The sequence below is a fragment of the Dicentrarchus labrax genome, unplaced genomic scaffold (genome assembly GCF_905237075.1).
Source record: "Dicentrarchus labrax unplaced genomic scaffold, dlabrax2021, whole genome shotgun sequence".
Taxonomy (NCBI): Eukaryota; Metazoa; Chordata; class Actinopteri; family Moronidae; genus Dicentrarchus; species Dicentrarchus labrax.
This window is the reverse complement of record NW_026136711.1, coordinates 3281496-3305347: the sequence shown is the minus strand read 5'-3', so window position 1 is coordinate 3305347 and position 23852 is coordinate 3281496. Positions and strand designations below refer to the sequence as shown.

The 23852-nt window shown below is 42.0% G+C and overlaps 1 protein-coding gene across 2 annotated transcripts in view; it reads right to left on the bottom strand.

The window, feature by feature from the left end:
- The window catches only part of glcci1a (glucocorticoid induced 1a), a 39481-nt gene extending 16204 nt beyond the window's left edge, over window positions 1-23277 (bottom strand). The window contains exons 1-3 of one of the 2 annotated variants that reach the window (XM_051415339.1): window positions 22448-23277; window positions 12435-12586; window positions 2804-2893 (exon numbers count right to left, since the gene is read on the bottom strand). In XM_051415339.1, coding sequence (XP_051271299.1) covers window positions 2804-2893; window positions 12435-12586; window positions 22448-22802 — 597 coding nt within the window. In that variant the 5' untranslated portion in view covers window positions 22803-23277. The remainder of the gene's footprint in view (window positions 1-2803; window positions 2894-12434; window positions 12587-22447) is intronic. The other variant, XM_051415340.1, reaches the window with a different exon arrangement.
- Between the last annotated feature and the right edge of the window lie 575 nt (window positions 23278-23852).

Below are 23852 nucleotides of genomic sequence, written 5' to 3'. Positions count from 1 at the left end.
CACACACCCTCATCATGGCAAACACAAGAAGAAATGCACATGATGCAGCTTTTAAGTTAAAGGCAATCGATCTGGCTGTCGAAGAAGAGCTGCTGCACGTAAGCTTGGCATCAATGAATCAATGGTGAGACGTTGGAGACGGCAGCATTTATTTAATTAAATTTTTTTTTTTTAAATCTGTGTAAATATCTCGTTACAACGTGGACACCTGGGGCTTATAGACCAGTGCGGCCTATATATGTACAATTTTTTTTTTTTTTTTAAATTTAGTTGGTGTGGCTTATATTCAGGTGCGCTCAATAGTCTGGAAATTACGGTACATAAAAATATGAGTTTTTCCTTGTGTTCTGCACGTCCAGGGAAAATGTTACGCCAAACTCCCTCTAAGAAATAAGACATTTTAACAATACCTTACATGTCCGTAACTAATCTACAAACACATACTTAAGGGTGTGCCTTCCTGTCCATACAGCATCAATATAATCCATAAACATAAACTTTTTGTTGCCTCAACTCACTACAACCTCTGTTGTAAGTGGGAGAAGAGTGTGGGAATGTGAGGCGGGCCGTTTCATAAATTATTATTTATCACTGAAGTAAGTGCTGGTAGATGGATTAAATATGTGCCGAATTAAACCCAGACTCAAGACACTGTTAATTTACGGTCTGTGTGCGATTGGATTTGAGAATGTGGTTAGAATAGCACCTCATACGAGGCATTCCACAACCGGTGAAGGGCAGAAAGTTTAATCATCTTAATCAACCAATACAATTTATCAATTCATGCTTCTGCCATAGCAGGAAATTTCCATGGAAGCAACACAAACAAACATGAAAGACAGCGAACGTGACACAGAACGGGCACATTATGAAAAGGAGGACTCCAACCAGCCAAGACAGAAAGAGGAGCTCGTACCTAAAAAAAAAAACTACTTCTGTCTCATAGACGTAGCTGAAAATTGTTGAAAAGATTTTATGCATTCATTTTTGTATATTTTGTTACATGCTTGAATAAACATTTTCACATTGAGCAGTGTTTCCTCTATGTTGATTTTGGAGCACCGGCCGGCCGCTGTTAAATTTCTGCCGCCACGGTATCAGAAATGGGGCAGACGCACAATGTAGTCACGGTTGCCTTTTAAATTATCCTGCCGACATAATGCACCCCCGTTGGCTGCCGCTCACATTGCAATTTAACCACAAGTAGAACTATTCAGAGGTTATTGGGGCTGTCCAGTTTAACTCCACATACTGTTGTGTTGATGTAGCTTATTGTCAATGTTCGCTTTCTTCCAAGTCGACTATTAAACTAACAGCTCCACCAAAAACGTCAGCGCGGTGGGTCCGTTTTAATTGGACAACGTTTAACTTGTCAGTTCTCAGCTCAACGTCCTGATAGCAAACATCTGGAAACATTAAAACGGTAAATATATTTGTTTGTGTCGCAGCGAAGTGTCAGTTCTGTTTCATACTAAAAACGTTTGCCAGCGTGACGGGACGGGGGGTGGTGTTCGGACGGGCCTGCTCCCACTGCTAAAAGAGGAAACACTGTTGAGTATTCAAAGGTAATAATAAACAGGCCTTTCCTTATGGTAATTTTAAATATAAACCTTTTTTTTTTTTAAATTTACAAAAAATGTGCTGTATTGTGATATGTATCGTTAACTTATAGGTTATGAAATTACTAGTGGTGTCAGTTTAACGCGTTATTAACGGCGTTAACGCAAACCAATTTTAATGGCGTAAATTTTTTTATCGCAAGATTAACGCCTAGCACAATTTGTAGTTTTTTTCACATGCTGTTTCAACAATTAGTAACGTTAAAAAAACTACAACACCACACCGGATCTAGCTAGACCGGAAACAAAACAACAGGCACGCCGCACACACTTGTTTAAGAGTGGTAGACGTTACGTTTTGAGTAGATGGCGAGTGCGAGACGCCGAAATGGATGGATTCCTTGTTGTCTGAAAATGTCAACAGGCTTGTCTGTTTGAGTAACTGGCTCAAAGCAAAGAAGTAGTAGGCTTACCTTTTATTGGTAACCATTACTGTTCATTCTTTCTGAAATAAGAGGCTGGGTTGATGAGCCTCTGGTGAATAAAGAGCAGTAGTCTGACTGCTATGTTCAAAGCAAACTTGAGAAAAGTATTAAGCCATGGTTTAACTGCACTATAGGCTGAGTCCTAGTTTACCTTACATGTGCACTTTGTAATTTTATTTTGTATCGCCCTGTTTTGATCCCTTAGAAAGGGCTGTTAAAGGGGCTGTTGTGTTTTTTTTTTTTTCCACCCTTTTATTGATGGACAGTGTTACATTGTGTGAGAGATTATTTGCTCCAAGTGAGAATGTTAGTGTGAAACTGAACACTACAGTATATGCCAATGTTGTTTTCAATAAAAACAACATTTGCACAAAGCAAGCCGATCCACTTTTCCATGTTGATAAGAGCATTAAAATGAGAAAAAAATAAAGGGACAAAAAGAAATCAAGGGACATTCAGAATAGATAAAAATGTGCGATTAATTGCGAGTTAACTATGACCTTAATGCGATTAATCGGACTAGGACTAGAAATTACCTATATCGGGATATAAAATTTTGATCATATCACACAGCCCTACTGTTACCAATAGGATTTATGTGCAAAATGATATGCAAGCACACGCGGTCCATTGGTAGGAGCATATGTTTTACCTTATAGTATAATGTTTACTGGTGGTTTGTGATCATTTTCGAATTCATCAAATCAAACTTGTGATTGGCCTAGTTTGGCCTAAATGTGTTTGTATTTGCATTCATGCCTCTTTGAGCTGGTCGGCGCTGCCCCAGGATGCAGAACGCTGGTGGGTGCTCCTCTTCTCTCCTGTTTCCTCACTCCAACATCCAGGAGTCTGAAAAGAACATCACAGCTACATATTACTATCAGCACACTCAGATCTCAACTTGTTAAACTATCACTCTGCAGTAGGTAACTGCAAAAACATTTTGTCAATATTGCTGAAACTTTCACTATATCCTGACAGTAGAACATGACACAGATAATCTGTGGGGAAAAAAAAAAAGAATCCACTGGTCATGAACAAAAACAATTAATCAGAGCCAAGAAAGATAAAAAGACACTTTGGGTTGGTAGCTCGAAGATAGTTAATTATTGAGTCTTATTCCCAGAGTCCCAAAGCGCCCTCTGAATGAGACTCAACAATGAACTATCTTCGAGCCACCAACCCAAAGTGTCTTTTTATCTTTCTCGACTTTGATTGGTTGTTTTCATTCAGGCCTGTTGGATTCTTACAAATGCCATCAGGAGCCAGAGGAACCTGATTTTTTTTCACAGATTATCTGTCTTACATTTTTACAGTGTAAAATTCTCTACTGCAGCTTTAAAGGACCATTCTGGTTAACTACAATTTGAAACTTCTCTTTATAGTTATGATTACACTGTACTCACTTATAGTCTGTCAAAGAGATTACAAAAAGCTTTGATTGTTCCAGCAATGGATGATCAATGTGACAAATTCATAGAGTCAGCATGGACATACATGTATTTTCACACAAACTCCTCAGTGAAAGCTGAGCTTGGCGCTCACAGTTAGAACACTACGGTGAACTCTGTCTCTCATCCAAGCATACGCACGCACACACTCACACACACACACACACAGGGCGCAGCACAACACGCACACACACACACACACACACACACACACACACACACACACACACACACACACACACACACACACACACACACACACACACACACACACACACACACACACACACACACACACACACACACACACACACACACACACACACACACACACACACACACTCAATACAACCTCCCCGTCCAACATCCAGAGAAAACTGAACTGCTGTCTTGCTCATCTTAATGTGTCCAACTCAAAGGGCCATTTGTGTACTCTGAGCAGTGAGTCAGTCACTAAAGACTTCCCCCTTATCCGGTCTTTCACTTCTCTGCCTTGGGGAGGACAAAGCCACCCAGAGCTGACAGGACAGAGCTATGTTATTTTTCCGCTTAAATGTGAGAAAATATAGGCAAACAAGAAGTATTCCACAGGTAGCACACAGTAGGGCAGATCCACTTTAACTACAGAGCACAAAACTCACGGTTCAGATCGTATCACGGTTTGTCACGGATCAGATCAGCAAAACAACAACAAAAAACTATACATACTACATTATCATATACTATCTTTATGCTGTCACAGACACAAGAAGCTCTCCAGTACAGAGAATCCAGAGATCAGGGAAGTGGCGTCCAGGTTCGAACAGGCAGGAAATGGAGTGCAGGCAAATCACTGGAAGGGGCTGAGTCACAGCTGAGACAGAAGGCACCGATGGGGTCCGTAGCAACAGGGTGTGAGGGCATAGGCTACTTCCTGGCAACCAGGGTTGAGAGCATCCAGGGCAAAGAGCAGCAACATCTTGTTCAGGAGGAAGTACGAGCCGGCAAGGAGCATGGACTAGATAGGAAAGTGCAATGCAATGAAAGATCAGCTGACATCTGGTGAGCAGACTTCCATCGCACCAGATTTTTTGTCTAAGCTGTCAACTAGGTCCAGCAAATCTTCACATATGGGGCAAAACTGAAACCCCTTCCTGCCCTTGTTGTTCTGACAGAAACAGTATATCTAACTGTGGGCATGCGCGAAAGCTGCTTGCTGCCTGTACGGTTGCTCCAACCTTTGAGTCTGCTTTTTAACTTTCTTAACTTTTATTCTCTTTTTGTTCGTTCTTGTTTTTTCACTCTAACTCTGTGAAGTTCTGCTCTCTCTAACAAGGTTTTTTTTAGAGAGTTTTCATGTTGATTTTATCAATGCCACTTCCACCGGGACACGCTGCCTTTGTTTACTCCGGAGAAAAGCTGATCGCGCTAATGCCGGCCAGCGTAGAGGCCAGACCAGCTGATATACCACCTGAACTCTGGAGAAAAACACACCGGGGATGCAGAGGAGGGAAGCAACGTCGGGGGAATATAGGAGGGTCGAGACGGGACAGGCTTATGGAGAGGATGGACAGGTTTGATACTGCGGCCCCTCCCCCACAAGACTCTGCTGCTGGCTGCCCAACAACAACTGCCACTTTACCTCCCCCTACTCCTCCTCCTTATAGACCCCTTGTCTGCCTCTCACCACCTCAATTCAATTCAATTTTATTTGTATAGCGCCAATTCATAACAGAAGTTATCTCAGGACACAACAGTACCACCATGAGCAAGCACTTGGCGACAAGGGCAAGGAAAAACTGCCTGTTAAAAGGCAGAAACCTAGGACAGATCCTCCGGCTCTAGGTAGGTGGTCGTCTGTCTCGACCAGTTGGGTCCCCCCCTGCTCTACATCATGTCCTCCACAACCTGAGGACCTCACCCCTCCCCCAACTGTCACCTCTACAGTGTCCTTCACGCCTGACCTGGTGAGAAGACAGCTGACGAGACTCCACTCCGGCAAAGCTGCAGGCCCTGACTGTGTATTTCCCAGGGTGCTTAAAGCCTGTGCCCCCCAGCTGTGTGGAGTACTCAGTCAAGTCTTCAGCCTGAGCCTGCACCTCCAGAGGGTCCCTGTGCTGTGGAAGACGTCCTGCCTCGTTCCTGTGCCAAAGAAGCCGCATCCCAGCGGCCCTCAGGACTGCAGACTCTCTCGGCTCTGACTTCCCACATCATGAAGACCCTGGAGAGGCTCGTCCTGGAGCAGCTAAGGCCTATGGTCAGGCCCTTCACTGATCCACTACAGTTCGCCTACCAGCCCCGCCTGGGAGTTGAGGACGGCATCATCTACCTGCTGAACAGAGTCTACACTCATCTGGACAAGCCGGCGAGCACTGAGAGTCATGTTCTTTGACTTCTCCAGTGCTTTCAACACCATCCGTTCGGCTCCACTGGGTGAGAAGATGGCTGCGATGCAGGTGGAGGCCCCCATCATGTCCTGGATTGTTGATTACCTGACGGGCAGACCACAGTACGTATGCCTACAGAACTGTGTGTCTGACAGGGTGGTCAGCAACACTGGGGCCCCACAGGGGACTCTCTCCCTTCCTCTTCACCCTCTTCACCTCAGACTTCAACTATTGCACCGAGTCCTGCCACCTTCAGAAGTTTTCTGATGACTCAGCAATAGTTGGCTGCATTGAAAAGGGTGATGACAGTGAATACAGGACTGTGGTGGGCAACTTTGTCACTTGGAGTTAGCTGAATCATCTGCAGCTCAATGTGACAAAGACAAAGGAGCTCATAGTGGATCTGAGGAGGGCAAAAACACCTGTGACCCCTGTCTCCATCCAGGGGGTCCCTGTGGACACTGTAGAGGAGTATAAGTACCTGGGGGTGTACTTTAATAATAAGTTGGACTGGACCAGAAACACAGAGGCGGTCTACAAGAAGGGCCAAAGCCGACTCTTTTTCCTAAGGAGGCTGAGGTCCTTCAACATCTGCCGGATGATGCTGAGGACGTTTTATGAGTCTGTTGTGGCCAGTGCGATCTTCTTCGCTGTCACATGCTGGGGCAGTGGGATGAAGGTCGCAGTTACCAACAGACTAAATAAACTGATCAGGAGGGCCGGTGATGTCGTGGGGGAGGAGCTGGACACCCTGACGACCGTGGCAGAGAGGAGGATGCTGTCTAGGCTTCAGTCCATCTTAGACAATGTCTCACACCCTCTCTATGAGACACTGGCCCAGCAGAGGAGCACCTTCAGCAGAAGACTCCTCTCACCCAGATGCACCACAGAGCGCCACAGGAAATCATTCCTGCCTGTGGTCATTAAACTCTATAACGCCTCCCTCAGAGAGTCAGACACCCCCTCTCTGTAATCTGACCTCAAACACGGACAACCATTTCTGCACTTTCTTCTTTCTTGCACATTTTCAAAACTGTACTGTACCTTGTGTGTATATATATATATATATATATATATATATATATATATATATGTGTATGTATATATGTATATATGTTGTATGTAGATTTGGAGTTGTAACAAAAGTAATTTCCCCCTGGGATTATTAAAGTATTTCTGATTCTGATTCTGATTCACACTATTACGGTTAAATTTAGTCCATGGTTCACGGGGGGCAAACTGTGTGGAGGGGTCCATTCAGATTATAAATCAGCTCAATCAGCACCTTTAACAGATCATAATCCTACACATCTCTACCAAGCTTCTGTTATTGATTTAAGTTAACAGATTGACAGAAACACTGGACTGAAACTAGTGATTTAACACACTGCTAATGTCGCAAATGTTGCTAAGGCCTAGTGAAACCTGTTAACAGCAATAAACCGAACATTTACCACAAACATTCTGCATTTCTCACCAACCAAATTGAAGTCAGGTTGGTTATGTTCCTAAATGTCAGTGGTATGAATTTCAGGTTATATCATCCAACCGTAGGTTTACATCTCTAAATAGTTTTGTGTCATGTAATACATTATCCAAACCTCGGAACCATTGTCCCAACTGGTGTTCACTAAAAGCTGGTTCACCTGGTAGGAGAGACAATCAACCAGTATTCAGAGTATTGTAGATGGGACTAAAAATGTGCATGTCATCTTCCTCGTATGTCCATTGTGTTCAGGAAAAAGGCGGCCTGTGTGCACCTGATGCAGAGCAAACACTGACTGTCTGTATTCTTTGGAACTAGAACTTTTGAGGTGTTCTTCCTATTTGTATATACTCAGATAAACTGTATTTGAGAACACTCAAAGTCCTCCTCCACGCTGTTCTGTCAATGAATAAAGAGCTTTGGGGATATCCAGGTTTTCTGTTGCTGAGTTTGGCATATAAACAATCTCCATATGGAGTGAGAAGAAATTGGAGGGCTGAGCATACTGTAATCTGTTCCGCACCCACACGCCTCCACACCCACACGCCTCCACATGAACACACACACACACACACACACACACACACACACTTAAAGCTGCAGTTAAAACATTTTTTTTGTCGTATTTGCTGAAACTTTCACTATATCCTGACTGTAGTACATGAGACAGATAATCTGTAAAGGAATCTGGTTACTCTGGTTCGTTCTAGTGCTCTAAATGACATTTGCAAAAATCCACCAGGTATAGTAAAGTATTTGGATGGAAAAGACTCTTTGGTTTTATATTTGACTGTTTGTCTCCCTAAGAGGTTTTTTGTCGTGTTAATAAAGTTGAAATAATAAAGAGATATTAAGGCAATAAAAATTATTGATAGCACAGCTAAGCTAACTAGCTAAAAGCAGCTACATTTGGAAGCAGTAACTTTACTGTCCATCAGGAAACTCTGTAAACAGGGCTCCAGACTAACTTTTTGCATTGGTTGCACTGGTGCGCCTAACTTTTTTTTTTTTGGTGCACCAGCACAAAATGTAGGTGCACCCAAATTTTTCATTGCGTCGCCTTTAACGCCATAAGGTCACCTTTTTATCACTCTCCATAACTTTCACATAATGTGAATGATTTTTAAACAAGAATAAGGTGTAGAGAAATGCTTGTCTTTATTTGATGCACAATTATATATAAAAAGAAAATAAAGTGTTTAAAGTGCTTCACTGAGCTGAAATTGAACATTTCAAACTAAAACATTAAGCAAAATAAAACATTTCCAAATAAAAGTTCGATACGAAACGTTGTTGACCCGCTCATGAATGCACTATTTCCGGCCATATTCTGACCGCACTCCTCACAGTACACGCAGTGCATTGCGTTACGTCCTTTGTTGTACCTCAGCCAGGGAAATTGTTTCAGACAGTCCTGTCTGAAGGAATATATTTTGGCCTTTTTAATTTGGGTCTCTATCCCAGACTCGGTTGTTTCCTCCTCTGGTTCCGAGTCTGATGCTGTCGCCGACTGGGGCTCGGCAATTTTTAAACACACACAATTGAGTGCGGTGAACAGGACCACAGCCAATCAGAGGCAAAGACCCGCCCGAGCTCTGTCTCTTATTGGTTTAGAACACGATATGATCCTACCATGAGTGTGTGAGTTCGGTCTCAGGAGAACACAGAGAGATGATGCGCTTGCGAAATAAATTCCTGTTTTCACCTGGGCAACGTCAGGTGCACCAGTGCGACCTAGAAAAATTATTAGTCGCACTCTCAAAATGTTTGGCCGCACATGGTCACACTCTGGAGCCCTGGTAAATCACAGAGAGTTGAGGCGGAGCAGCCGGAGGACATCATAGGGAAAACCAGAAGACATTTTCTCCTTGAATATGATCTAGTTTCACCAAAATCAGTTGCATAGCTGGCGGCGTGTGGCTTAAAGTATCACTTGCTCCACCCCGTAGCCAAAAGTGACAAAAAACAGCTGTACGAGGCGCAGAGTGGGAATGATAGGGGAACCATTCACCCTGAGGCATAATATTGCTATAAGGCTTATTAGATGTAGCATTACTCAGACATTGGGCTCTGTCATTAATCACAATAGTCTGAGAAAAAAAAGATTTGATCCTAATCCTTCTCGGTCACCACGGCACATCCGTACATATTACAACAGTAATGTGGTCACCTTATTCATTGTGTTAGAGCGTTGGCTGGTTTAAAGTTGCCCCTTCAGGCAGGTTGATGACTGATGGACTGTAAAACTAAGCAGGCAGGAGTAAGAGGAGAAGGATATCCCTGCATATACAAACATCTGTCAAACAGTAGCACCACACATGCAGACTCCCACAATCATACCTTTGAGTTGCTTTAAGAGTTAATAATGAACTGTAAGCTAAGAGCAAAGAGGTCACTGGGCCTTTGAAGCTGCAGAGACGCGTAGGCGGTAAATGTCACACAACCGGAAGACATGGGATGTATAGACTAGTGTGTGCGGGGACATCTGAGGTTAAACAGCATGAGAGGATCACTGGGCAGGAAGGTGTGGGCACAAATTAAGGTCAAGGATGACACACAACATTACCACTATGGCATAGGAAATAAAATGGAACCAACATTTTACAGTCAGAACGAACACGCCCTGGACACACAGTGGATACAGCGTGTCCAGAGACAGAGACAACGTCCAGTGTGGCCTGTGGACAGTAAGATAAACTGATATCTTTATCCTCAAACATAAATCCTTTATAAGTCCAGTGCTGCTGCATATGTGACCAATAAAGGCTGATAGTAGTGACTCATACAGTCCACGCTCAGACTAAGACTGCAGATGGTCAAACGGAAGATGATGACGATGATCATTCACTTATGGCAAACCCCTGGGGTGCAGCTCCCCAGTCTTTGGAAAGGTCTTTTGCAAATGAAAAACAAAAACAAGACATTTGAAGACAGCAAATCAGGCTTTAGAAAGACATTTCCCACTATTTTTGACATTTTATAGACAAATTGATAAGACGTCCTGGTGTCACGTTCACTGTTGTCATTTACTGTATTATCTTTGATGTTTCTAGTTTTATTGTTTTTATATTGTTATTTATTTAATACTTTGTGTAGTTTTTTTTATTGTTTTAAATTGATATTCCTGTTCCAATTTTCTATTATTATAATTATTATTATTAATTATTATTATTATTATTAGGAGCTGACCTGTCACTGCTTCCTGCAGCTGCAGCCTAGATACTTTTATTCCCAGAAAAAAAGCTGTATTAAGTTACTGTTAACGTACGTTACTGCTGCAGCATCACATTGAAAGCATTTAACTGGCGTCTGAAGTAAGCTTGTCACCGGAAGTGCAATGTGTTTGCCAGGAAGCTCGACAGTGGCTGCCATCATTCAATAAAATAGTAATTTGTTGATTCGTTTTTGCCAGCGGATTAGTTTGAAATACCAGAAATGTCTAAAAAAAGCAGAGTCCTAAATATATGCAGGCCTGCTTTACTACCCTTGTGTGGCTACACGTTTTGATAAATAAAGGCAGGTCTCCATTAGAGGCCTGGTCTGGATTTTATAGAAAGTCTTTGGATGTATAAAACATCTTAAATCCCACTGGGTGGAAATTTTGCTCTCAATACTGCTAAAAATAATCTTGATGATTAGGGATGCTCGATATTGGCTTTTCTGCCGATATCCGATTCCGATATTGTCCAACTCTCAATTTCCGATACCGATATCACCCGATACCGATATATGCAGGCTTTTTACACCAAAACTGTTAGTTAACAACATAACATATCTCCTATTGTGGAATTAACACATTATGCCTCATTTTATTGTGATGCCCCACTGGATGCATACATAAATGCAACATGGCTTTCCAAATGTAAACACTGTCTGTGCAAAATAAGAGAACAACTTCAGCTTCCATTGTATTAATACTGAAAAGAGCGCTAACGCTAATCGCTAGCTAAGCGCTAATTGCTAGCTAAGCGCTAATCGCTAGCTAAGTGCTAGCTTTGGTTAATGTGTTTGTGTTAATATTAAAATCATTCAGCTTTAAATTGTTTGCTTGTTAGCCACGGTTAGCAACCAACCAGTCTAGCGTAGTTGTTGTTGTTATACGTCATCTAGCGCGTGCCGGTAAACGTCCCATGCTGCGTTCATGCAGGCTCGGAAACAGAACAAACATCGGTTATGAAAACCCGATACCGATAATTCCTGATATTACATTTTTTAGTGAATATCGGCAGGCCGACATTATCGGACATCTCTAGTGATGATCTGTTTTTCAATGACAGTAATAACTGACTTTCATTAGGTTAGCACATCCACAGCCTAAAGCCTGATTTATAATTCTGCATCGAATCAGCACTAGGGATGGGCTGATATACGATAATATTGTGTATCGCGATAAAAACATAACACAAACATTTATCATGGTGAATTTCCATTATAATCGGGTTAACCGTGAATATCCTCACATGAAAAAGCTGTGTAGCTCTCCAGCATACATGCCTATATTGAGTTCCTGATTTATTTTGAACAAGGGGACAAGGGGGAGACCACATCAGTGCAATTTCAAGGGAAATTTAGTTTATTTTACAGAAAATCGTTATCTTCTCACCTATTAAAGCCAATTAAAAGAAGAGGCAAAAAAGGAAGGTGTTGCAATCTGTATGCATGTTTATATGACAGTCTATAGTGTTGTATAGCTCTTTACTGACTTGTCAGCAGAAATGAAAAGGGTGTGTTTTTCTCTTGCGCTTTGCATTTGGGAAACCTGCTCTCAAGTGTCACACCAGCTTATCCTAGCAGCAGTAGAGTTTTAAACAAAAGGTAGGCGATTGGTTTGAGGAACCCACCAACTGTCTGATTAGTGGACGAGCCACTCTACCTCCTGAGCCACTTTGGATCAGGATAAAGAATAAAGGTAAGGTTGAGTTTCTTGTAGCTTGTGGAAATCCCATATGTGTTGTGTTTATGCCTGCTTCTCAGAGGCAGTGATCCTTGTTCAGCAGAACACATAACTTAATTCTGTTACCATTTTCTTTTCTGCTTTAGTGCTTATACAGCAGGACACATGAAGGGAGTGTGGGGGTTGCGCTCACCTGTGTGGATTTATCTTTCATACAAGATGGGTAGCGCACATGGGGGTCACGAGGCCACTGCCCGGTGAGGTAGGGCCCAGTGATAGTGCCCAAGGATGAAGTCTGCCAAATAGCCCCTGAGCCCCACACCTGCTGGGGTTTTGTCCTTTCAACTGCACAGATAGAAAGAAAAGAGCAACATTAGCTCAGAGTAACAGGAACACTGGTAGCGAAAGAGAATTATCACCTAGATCTTTGCAGCTTTTTGCTTGGTTTTCACTCTCTCTATTTAAGCGTTAGCTAGGCATGACATTATTTTCAGCAGAAGTCAATATATGATCAGAGATGAAAACGCCAATGACTTAAAAGTAACATTACCATTTGTTGACTGTTGCACTCATATGGAATTCTGCTACTTATGCTCAAACCCAATTGGCTCTCAGAAGGGTCAGGAGTGAGGACAGCAGTTGGACCCTTCTCAAAGCCAGCGGCCCCCCGATCGCTGTTGCTGGCAGATCTTTTCAGCTATGAGTAGCTAGCTAATTAAGCTAATGTTAGCTCCACATGCAAGTGAAGTGAGTGACACAGATTCAATAAACTCCAACAATTGCTTCGACCCTTCCATCAAAATAAATATGTACATTTCTAGGCTTTGTATTGGTAATCTGGTGATGATGATCTGGCGATACATGGTTCAGTCACAGACAGCATCAGTCACAGACAGCATCATCCTCAGAGACAAGTTACAACAACCATATTGTCACACTCTAAAGGGTAAATAAGGGTAAAGAATAATGACCACATCTACCATTCATATGTGTGCTCAAACATGATGCCTCATCGGGCCAGTGTTCCTGTTGTAATCTGGTGATATGACTTCTGGTCCAACAATAGAGAATCCTCTTAAACGAGGTAGAGGTGCAGGTCACTTGCTATAAATCCACAGGATTACAAGTACACTCGAGAGACTAAATTAGACTTGGCCGTGATCTTCTAATTATGTAAAGCAGCTGGACACGGTACCACAGAGTTCAGTTCCTGCAGTCCTTCCTGTGTTACTGTATCTCCCCTTTAGAAGGACCAGTACTTTAGTAAATATACTAAAACTATCTAGCACAGAGCACCCGGGCCTCCATAGACATGATACTGTCTTAAACAATTACGCAAATTAACTGTCATGTAGAACAAGCTGAGTATCTGAGGCTACAATTTTTTTCCCCTTCTCCTTCACATGTATATATGGATATGTATATACAGAGGAAGCAATTAAAGCTGCAGTGGGTAATTTGTATATTATATTTTTCATATTTACTGAAACTTTCACTATATCCTGACAGTAAAAAAAAAAAGAAATTGGCACAGATTATCTGTCTCATGTACTACTGTCAGGATTTAGTGAGAATTTCAGCAATAACAATAAACTTTTTATTTTTATAAAAGTTACCTACTGCAGCTTTAATGTGTTGACAACCTGTCTGAGCATGTGACCATATGTGTTTCTTGCCCCATTGAACTTCTTTTTAGCAAATCACCATGTTCCCAGGTCTTAGCAATTCACTTGGTATGAATTGGTATTAGCAATAATGGCATAACCTAATAAGACACAATAAACCAGATCTAACCTTTGATTTAAATGGACAGTCAGCTACTGTAGTTCATGACGTACCAATTAAACCAACCACAACTATACTGCTAGACTTGGCTACACAGCATGTCAGCATTGTGTCGGTTGAATAAGGTCTACAATACATACCAAATATGGACACCTAATTACTAATACTATTGCAAATTAAATTGTTTTGAATATTTCATGAAGGACTGTGATGCTGCTGGCTCAGATAAATAGCTCAAACTGAAACAGGCCTACTACTTCCTGTCATTTGATGTGTTCTTACGTGACCCCAGTGTGCAAAGAGAGCTACAGTATGCAGCTATCATCACACCACTGAAGAAAAACAGACACTCCAGCTCTGGAGTATTGTCCTAAAAACGACATTTCATCAGGCATTTAAACAATGTTTGGCATATCAAAGAATTTGCTTTTTATGTACAGGCCATAGACACTGCACAATTTGACAGTAGTGACTGAAAAAAAGTAATTCTGCACCTTTACATTCACCCTTCAGACTAATGGTTTTTGTTTGGTTTTTATTGCTTTTTATAGGTTTTTGCATGGTCATGGCTTAGCTAAGCTGAATAACCCTCAATTTGCATGAGAGTGCTACTATTCATGTTTTAGGACACTTCTTATTTTAAATAATGTTTTATGCAAATTGTTTCTTTGCCTCTATACATGTCCAGTAGATGGAAAATATCTGTATATGAATGGATAAAAGAGTGTTTCAGTGTTCCATGAATATAAGAACCATTATGATGTAGAGTTGGGCAATGTGGCCTAAAAATAAAGTCTCTCCCCTAAATTCTGCTAGTTCCCTCCCTCCCAGCAAATTTAAAAAATGCGGCAGAGACAATCACTTGGGGGCATGGCCATGTGGCTTCAGAGTGTGTAATGCTGCGACAGACTGACCACTTGGAGCAACAGGAGTACAGCTGCCAGTTGTCAGAGCAAACAGAGCTAACCCACCATGAGCAGCTGCTTTCAGTCTATCCAACACAGACAGTTCACTGGAGCTTTCACAGTCACTAGAAGCACAATCATGGCCGTTTGTAAAAGTGTCTGTATGGTAACTGTGTGTAACTTAGTTTTGACATATATCACTGTGACATGTAGTCATTGTTATAACCCTGCAGTAACATCTGTGGTCACAGGTCATATTAAAGACAAAACTGAACAAGCTCAAGGACAAATTCCTGACCTGACAGTGGTCAAAGTGGCAATCCACAAACATCCGTGGCCTTAGACAAACCCTGTTTTGTGCACAAACCACAGACAAACTTAGTTGGACAATAACAAGTGCTACTGTGGGTTTAGCTGTCATATGAATTGTGTATTCATCAAAACCATAGCCTTTGTTTTACATGTTGTAACCACTGTGGTCATTATCACAATAAAACACTGTACACAATGAATATGACGAGTACAGCTGTGTTGTTCTGCAATAAGCCAAAAAAAAATAAGCAGCACACTCCACCCATAATATTTGTGAAACAGAATCACACAGACAGATAAACTGCCATGTTCCAGTTATTTCTTATGTTATATTTTCTGGGGGCTTTTGCCTTTCCTATCAATAGTGACAGCTGTAGAGTGACAGGAATGGGGGGTCCCATGTAAATGTAAGTAGTTTATTGAATGTAATGGACAGGTTCTATGATCACTCTGCAGCTGTGGAGCACCACCTCAGTTTCAGCCGAGCAGTTTAGACCCAAAGGTTCAGACATCAGAGTGAAAACAGGAAACTAAGGTATAGAAAGTAGGCTATGGTAAGCATACAGGGGAAATCCCAGTGTTTGCCTAAAAGGTGCGCAACCGGTGCAGATGTAGTTGACAACTCGATTGGGGGACGCGGGTTGGCAGACCTCAGAGTCACCAATGCGGCTGTAGACTCTAAAAAGGTCCAGAGTGTAAGAGTTAGTGGCATGCTCGAGAGTGTCCTTTACTGATATTTCATTGATGTAGACTTTATCGCCACCTACTGGCATGCTTGTTTGAGGATTTGGGATATTTGGATATTTTGGAAAACAAAAGGATGCCGGGACAGAATTTGTTTTGTCCACCGTTCTTTGCTTTTCTTCAATGAAGAAATACTGTCCAGTTCTGATATATCGGATGCTTACAAGATCTACCCTAATCTCTTTTAGCAGCCGCCACTGTTGTTTTCGAGCACCTAGCGTTAAACCTAGCTCATGCCGTGGCTGGCAGTAGTTCCTCAAAGGACACTTACTGGTCCAAACCACTGTGGTTGGACACAAGCACGTAGCTTAAAGCCCGGCAAGATTCTCACGTGAGCTCATAATTCTGTGATCTTGCGAATCTAGCTGCCTCGCAAAGTTAACACCACCCAACTAAACCCCTTGTTCCCAGGATAATTGAAATGCTCACTTGTGCTTTAGCTCATAAAGTTCGTCTTTAATCACCACCATTTAATCGTGGGGCTACTGGGCAATCCCCATTGTTGAGCCCTGCCAGCACAAGCAAGTTCGCTTGGAGACAAGAAATGACCTAATAGTTGCAAAAAAGCAAAAGAATTTACAAATTGAAATATAACCTTTAAAGGGGAACTTGGGAACTCTAGCCATTTCTTCGCTGGTTTTCACTTTTGTCGTCGCATGTTTTCTCAACGAGCTCCCCCTACAGCTCGGGGATGTATATTTCAAAACACTGTCGTAAAAAAACTCACTTGCGGCACCCTCCTCCCCCTTTCTACCGCTGCTGATGTGCATTTGTCGCCGGGCAACTTTTTTCGCGTGGAGCAATGTCTACCGAGGTGGGTAATACATTCATCATCGCTTGTTCTTATAGCCGGCATGGCTAACCGGTATTGAGGGGGGCGCGTGCGTTTATGTAGAATTGCCGTAAAACAGTTTGTGTTTCTCGCTCGTTCTCGCTTCTCACGATACTTTCTATTTCCAACTTAATGGGACGGTAGTCCCAAAGTTGCAAGGTTGGTTTTCTGCCTGGGGACGCTATGGGGAGCGGGGACAGTCACCATTCTTACAAATGCCATTAGGAGCAGTAGAAGCAAGAGAAACCTGATTTTTTTCACAGATCATGAGCCACGGGCCTTGTATGATTTATGCAAACAGTGTGTAAGTGTTGTGGTTTTAGTCACAGTTGGTCAAAGCCTCTCCAGGCTCTGTGAGTTCATTCTTACATTTGGTTGATGCTGAAAACCTTTGTGGGATAACAAGGTCATCCACTATGACTTTTAGTCATATGACTACCTCAAACCGCAGAGAGCAAGCATTTCACAGGTTTTGCATCTCTTTTCTATGTACAGAATGTGTCACTGTATAAATTATTACACTGTCTCGTTTTCTCACCCCTACACAATGACTGGAAGTGAAAGGTTTACAATAAAGTGGCTGGTGCCCAGGTGGTCATAATGTTATGGCTGATTGGTGTATATCCAGAGAAAATGATAAAAAAGTTTGGGATTATTTCGAGCTGAAACAAAAATCTGCACAATGCGTCAGTTGTAAAATTGAACAAGCCTAGCTCAAAAGCACGCTAGCTTTTATTTAGCCGCCACAAGTCATTGTTTTTCTGCCGGAAAAAAAAAAACGAGAAAAAAAGGGAAAACGCGATCATTTGAACGTGTGGCTTCCAGTTCCAGCCCTATACCAACAAACTGCTACAGTAGCTCTTCTGTTGGATCGGACCACACGGGTCAGCCTTCGCTCCCCACGTGCATCAATGAGCCTTGGCCCCCATGACCCTTGTTGCCGGTTCACAATTCCTTCCTTGGAGCACTTTTGATAGGTACTGACCACTGCAGACCAGGAACACCCCACAAGAGCTGCTGTTTTGGAGATGCTCTGACTTAGCCGTCTTGTGTGGAATAATGTAGGCCTACACAGATTTTAAGCTTCAACGCAACTATTTGAATATCCCTGAGTCTGAACACAGTATAGAAAAAAGGCACGCATGTTTAATTTGGAACCGTGTCTCAACTGGAACCGGTTCTTGATTCCAATCCCTCCAACTAAGAGAATATTTGTACAGTATTTATTTTCATTTAGGTTTTCTTAGTTTAGTAAGCCTGCCGGCGTGGCGCTGATGTTATTAGAGCAGGATATTTACCCTCGGTAACGGAAATGCTGCTTGGTTGGGAAGCACTCATGCATAAAGTGTCAAATATATGATATCCCTGGAATTTATGACTGTTTGGGGGAAAAAAATCACTTCAGTAGGTTGCTGGTATAAAATATGCTCAGTATAAAATAATATATATTTGAACCCCAAAAAATCCAAGAAAAAAAACTAAAGTCCAAACTGAGTCAAAGTTTGAAATGTAGGAATACAATACTGATAGTAGTTGAGGGCCAGATTTCTTGATTTTTCTTAAAAACATGTCTATGGCAGAAGGATGTTCAGAAGAACATGAACCTGGTCTCAGAAAAGGGTCTATTTAAAAAAAAAAAAGGAGTGAGCATTAGACTAAAAACTCTAAAGCTCTGTGGTCCATTTTGCACGGACTTATGAGTAGCATAAAGGGAACTACAGCCTGAATTTCATTATGCAACCCTGCATTGTAAAATGACAAATAACTGTGTATCCTTTAAAATGCCATGCTTCAAAATCAGATCACCTGTCCAACAAATCTGATAACTGGTGAGCTTATTCAAAGACGATGATGTTGATGTTTAACCTGACAAAGTGTCTGAACATTGAACTTAACACCATTTACTCTGTGTTTAAGCCTATATTTGTTTATATTGTGACAACTGCAGTTCCTGTTCGTGCTGTAAGCATTAATGAACACACAGCATTCACTCGATTACTTTTGATACTGAGAAAAGCAACTAAAAATGGTGATTAGGAGGCTGGATCTGTTCATTAGTTATTACTTTGTCATAAGTTTCTTTCATCTGATTTATTGATGTCAGATACATGGACATTTAAGATATTACAATCATGACTGATTCTTGCACCGTGCGTATGATGTATGTTTCAGATTCAGGGTGACAGGTCAACTTATGGAGAAAAAAAAGAAATATTACTGCACAAAATTGGATGCTGTTTGCGTCTGAACAGAATGCATTATCTGCTTATATCCAAATGTTGTTTAAATCCCTAACCACGTACCAAAGAAGTGAAGGGAATTCACTCCAACCTACACTACAGAAGGTACTTTCCCTGATTAGTTCCTCTCTAGCTAAAGGAGTGCTAATTAGAGAAATCACAATCACCTGCTATGGTCTCTGGCTGGAACGAAAACTTGCAAACACTCTTCAATAGCCTTATGTCACAGTCTTCCTTTGCACTTTACCTGCTGTTTTAATCACCGTTAGGCCATGACACTTTATACAGGATATATATTTAGTAGCCTCTTCGCAATTCCTGTGTTATGCTAAAATATAATACTGTGTCTATTGGTGGACTATAAGTGGTTTTTGATCTTAAAGCTGCAGTAAGTAAGTTTTCAAAAATATATTTTTGTTTGTTGAAAACAATCACTGGTGAGAAAAATAGCTGATTGTTAAGTCTTATACCCAGGTCATCTAATACAGATGTTTTGGGACCCTGGGAATGAGATTGAACAATCAACTATCTTTCTTGGCTCTGATTGGTTGTTTTCACTCAGGCCCGGTGGATTCTTGCAAATACCATTATGAGCACTAGGAGGAGCCAGAGGAAGCAGATTGTTTCACAGATTATCTGTCTTGTGTGCTACTGTCAGGATATAGTGATACGTTCAGCAATATTGACAAAAAGTTATTTTTTATAAAAATGACCTACTGCAGCAGAGCAACCGTAGCATTTATTTGGAGCATTGTTTCCGTCCACCTAATGAAAGTAAGTCCAATATTCACTCTCAGTTTAGCTTTTCTGGTCTCCACCAACTCCTGAGAAAAATATCAGATTCTTTAGCTGCTTAATTCTCCACTATGTTCACCAGTAACTTTCCATCCGTCTGCTGTGTTGGTAGTGTACAGTTGGTTTATGAAAACTGCAGCCATGATAGCATAGCTTATGAGCTGTAAAACCAAAACAGTAAGCTAAAAGATGCCAAAATGCTCCATAGAGGTGAGGGAACTGCATTTGTGACTGTCTGAGGTACATTACACACTGGCTGTACTGGAAACTGCCTACTATACAAAAGCAAAATCTGCCAAATCTGTAAGTACGCCAAAAATACCCGGAGGGAAAAAAATCCCCTGCATTCATCAGACCACTCTACCTAGCCTACTGTATCCCACAGTGCAAAGCGCTAGAACAATCACAATCATCAACAACCAGTCAGGCAAACAAGTTAGTTTTTTGAGAATTTCTTATGCTATAATCAGGTTCCTCTGGCTCCTAATGGCATTTGTAAGAATCCACCGGGCCTGAATGAAAACAACCGATTAGAAGAAAGTTGGGTGACTGTTGAGTCTCATTCATAGGGTGTCAAATACAGACACTTTGGAACCCTGGGAATGAGAATCAACCATCAACTATCTACAAGCTTCCAACCCAAAGCATCTTTATATCTTATATATTATTTATATATCTCGGCTCTGATTGGTTGTTTTTGTTCAGGCGCGGTGGATTCTTACAAATGCCATTAGGAGCACTAGGAGGAGCCGGAGGAACCTGATTTGTTCACAGAGTATCTGTCTCATGTTCTACTATCAGAACACACTGAACATTTCAGCAATAATGAAAAAGGTTATTTCTATAAACTGGGGGACACAGGACCCTAGGGACATGAGATATGCTCCCATTTGATCCATTGTAAGTATTTATTTATGTATTTATGTATGACCACCACAATCTCTAAATAGACTACAATGTCGATAGCAGCATGACCATGGCAATAAAATTACGTAAGAAGTCTATCAATCTATCTCTCTATCTGTCCATCTATCAGTGATGGCAGTTCCATCAGGTTCACATAGCCAGTGTCACTGTTTAGCAAAGGTCATCAGAATGAAAGTTGTCTGTGTGTTTATTGGTCTTTGGCAAGGGTCAAACACACAATGCTCAGTGCCACCCTGGCTTGATGCATGCCATCCCGATCAAAATGCCCTGGACACGCCACTGCTACCAGCAGGGATATCTAAGAGAATAAAGTGCATAAAATAGCCTGTAATATTTGAATCCAGAACACATGTAAAACATTAGAGCTAACAGCTCCCCACAAATACATGCAGTAAGCACGGAGTAGCCATGGCACATGCTGAATGCTGGCTTGGCTGCACAGATAATTTACTGTACTTGCAAGGAAACTGTATACCTTTCTGCAGACAGTATATACTCGCGTTTGCAAAATAGTATTTTAATGTGTATGCATGTAGTTGCAGAGGCTGGCCTGCCTGCACAGAAGGCTCTGTTTATGTCTCAGACGGCTAGGCCCCAATGTTGCCATAGGAGCCACAGACCTACCAGCTGACGACATATTTCCCTGTTTCAATGAAGGTAAACAACCCCAATGTAACGAATTAATAACAAGCTTTCACAGCAGATCCTGCAAATCTGGCTAATCATCCGTATCATGTAGATCAGTGAGTCCTGTTTATCTCCGACAGAGTAGCTGCATCATCCCTACACAGGCATCCGTACCCTGACATATTTACCTCATCACAGCGAGCAGAACGCCAGTGTACTGTAATAACAACTGCTCCGGCTAATGGCACATTATTGCGTTTAAATCGACACTGGAATAACATACATTAACAGCCCTTGATGTGCTGTGCTAAAACTATGACTGATATTATGATGGAAATTGGAACATGGTAGCAGGAGCTATTGTGGAAATATAGCAGTTATAAGCGTCCCCTCGGTGTTTTTAGCGTCAAGCATCACATCCCTAACGTATTATGACCCAATTAGAAAGCTAGCTTAGCCTACTATCTTAGCATCTCAGTTCACTCGCAGTTACAGAGGACGGCTCGCTACAATAAATCTTGCAATGGAAAACTTGGTAGTTTTAGGTGGTCTGGTATATTGACAAACTTATATAGGCTTTAAAATAACCCAACAACTTGTGTCTGAATAATGACAACCCGATTTACAATTCGGCGTAAGTCCAATTTACTAAACTTCCCTCATTTGCATTAAAATAGAATATTTTGAGCCGCTTCACCCTCATTTCCACTAGCTTCTCTTACCAAAACAACGTGGCGCCTCATGGCGAGGGAAATTATTACATTTGAGATTTTATTCAAGTTAAATGTTAAATGGTGGTCTATACGTGCGCCGAACATAAGAGCACCATGTAGTTGTGCAGAAAAAAGCTTGGTTGTCATTTTTCAATACACGTATCGTGTTCATTCGTCGCCGAAACCCTTCAATTGTCAGATTGTTTAAGCTAGTTTGGCGTGACGATCGTGACAGAACGAGTCTTAGCATAAGTTAGCACCAAGCTATCAGAGCGATGACGGGTGCATTAAAGGTAAACTTCATTGACTTTAAAGGGCGGAATTACCTTTGGATAGAGGCGAGAGTGGTGGGCGTTCTGGTGAGCTCCTGCTGTCCGGCGGTGAAAGCCTCTGCCTGGGGACCAGCCTACCGTCCGAGCCGCTTCCACCCGGGTTGGCGGGACTGGAGCAACGGGACGTCGTTGGACCTGTGTTGCTCCCGGCTACTGAGAAGGAGGAGGAAACGGAGCGGGTTGGGCTGTGCTGATTTCCACGCAGAAGCTGGTACGGCACCGTGGCGCGGATAGGCTGCAACCGGACCGCGGCGGTGTTGTTGCTACAGGAGGGGCAGGGGGCTGTCGGGGAGCCGCTTTGTTTAACCCGCTGCTGGGATGAGCTAGCCTCGGCTGTTGATGCTGACATAATCCACCACGTTCACTTTATAATGTTGTTTATGCAACAATATGAGTTGTAAAAGTTCCCCCGAGTCTAACTTTAACTTGTTTTTCGACAGACGACCAATACGCCACCATAACAAGGTTTCCACCAAAGTTTCTTAAGTTAATTCCCGACGTCCAGTCAGTCCCAACCTGTCTGCACTTTACATTTCTGCGATGCTACATTTCTACTGCGTGTCTCGTACAAACAGTGTCCTGTTCACGGTCTGCATAGTTCAATCACTGTGTCCGCGTTACTTTGTCCAATTGGTCAAGTTGTCGTTTTCGCAAATCCCTTACCACAGTTTCCAGTAGTCACTTTAACAACTACTGACAGCAGAGTTTGGACCATGGGTGGGGCCAAATCACTACGGCTACTTTCGGATTGGTGCAGGACTACTTCCTGGATGTCAATGGGTTGCTTATTGGATGTATTGAAACCTTAACCAATGTAAATGAGCAGTGTCTTTCTGGGTCTGCTATTGGTTGTTGACCACTGTATAGAGATAGGCCTATTGGCATTATGTGCATATGATTGATACATATTTAAACAGAATATAACATTATAACTGCAGTTAATAATATATTAGTACACATCATACACACAGTGCAAGAATCAATCCCTCCTTCCAGTGATTGTAATATCTTAAATGTCCATGTATCTGACACCAATAAATCAGATGAAAGAGACTTATGACAGTTAAAGCTGCAGTAGGTAACTTTTATAAAAATTTCTTTTTGTTATATTTGCTGAAACTTTCGCTATATCCCGACCGGGCCTGAAGGAAAACAACCAATCAGAGGTGAGAAAGATAGTTGTAGAGTCTCATTCCCAGGCCATTACATATTGATGCTGGGAATGAGACTTAACAATCAACCATCTTCAAGCCACCAGCCCAACACATCTTTACACGTTTCTTGGCTGATTGATTGTTGGCTCTGATTGGTTGTTTTCTTTCATTCTTGCTAATGCCATTAGGAGCACTAGGAGGAACCAGAAGAACCTGATTGTTTCACAGATTATCTGTCTCATGTT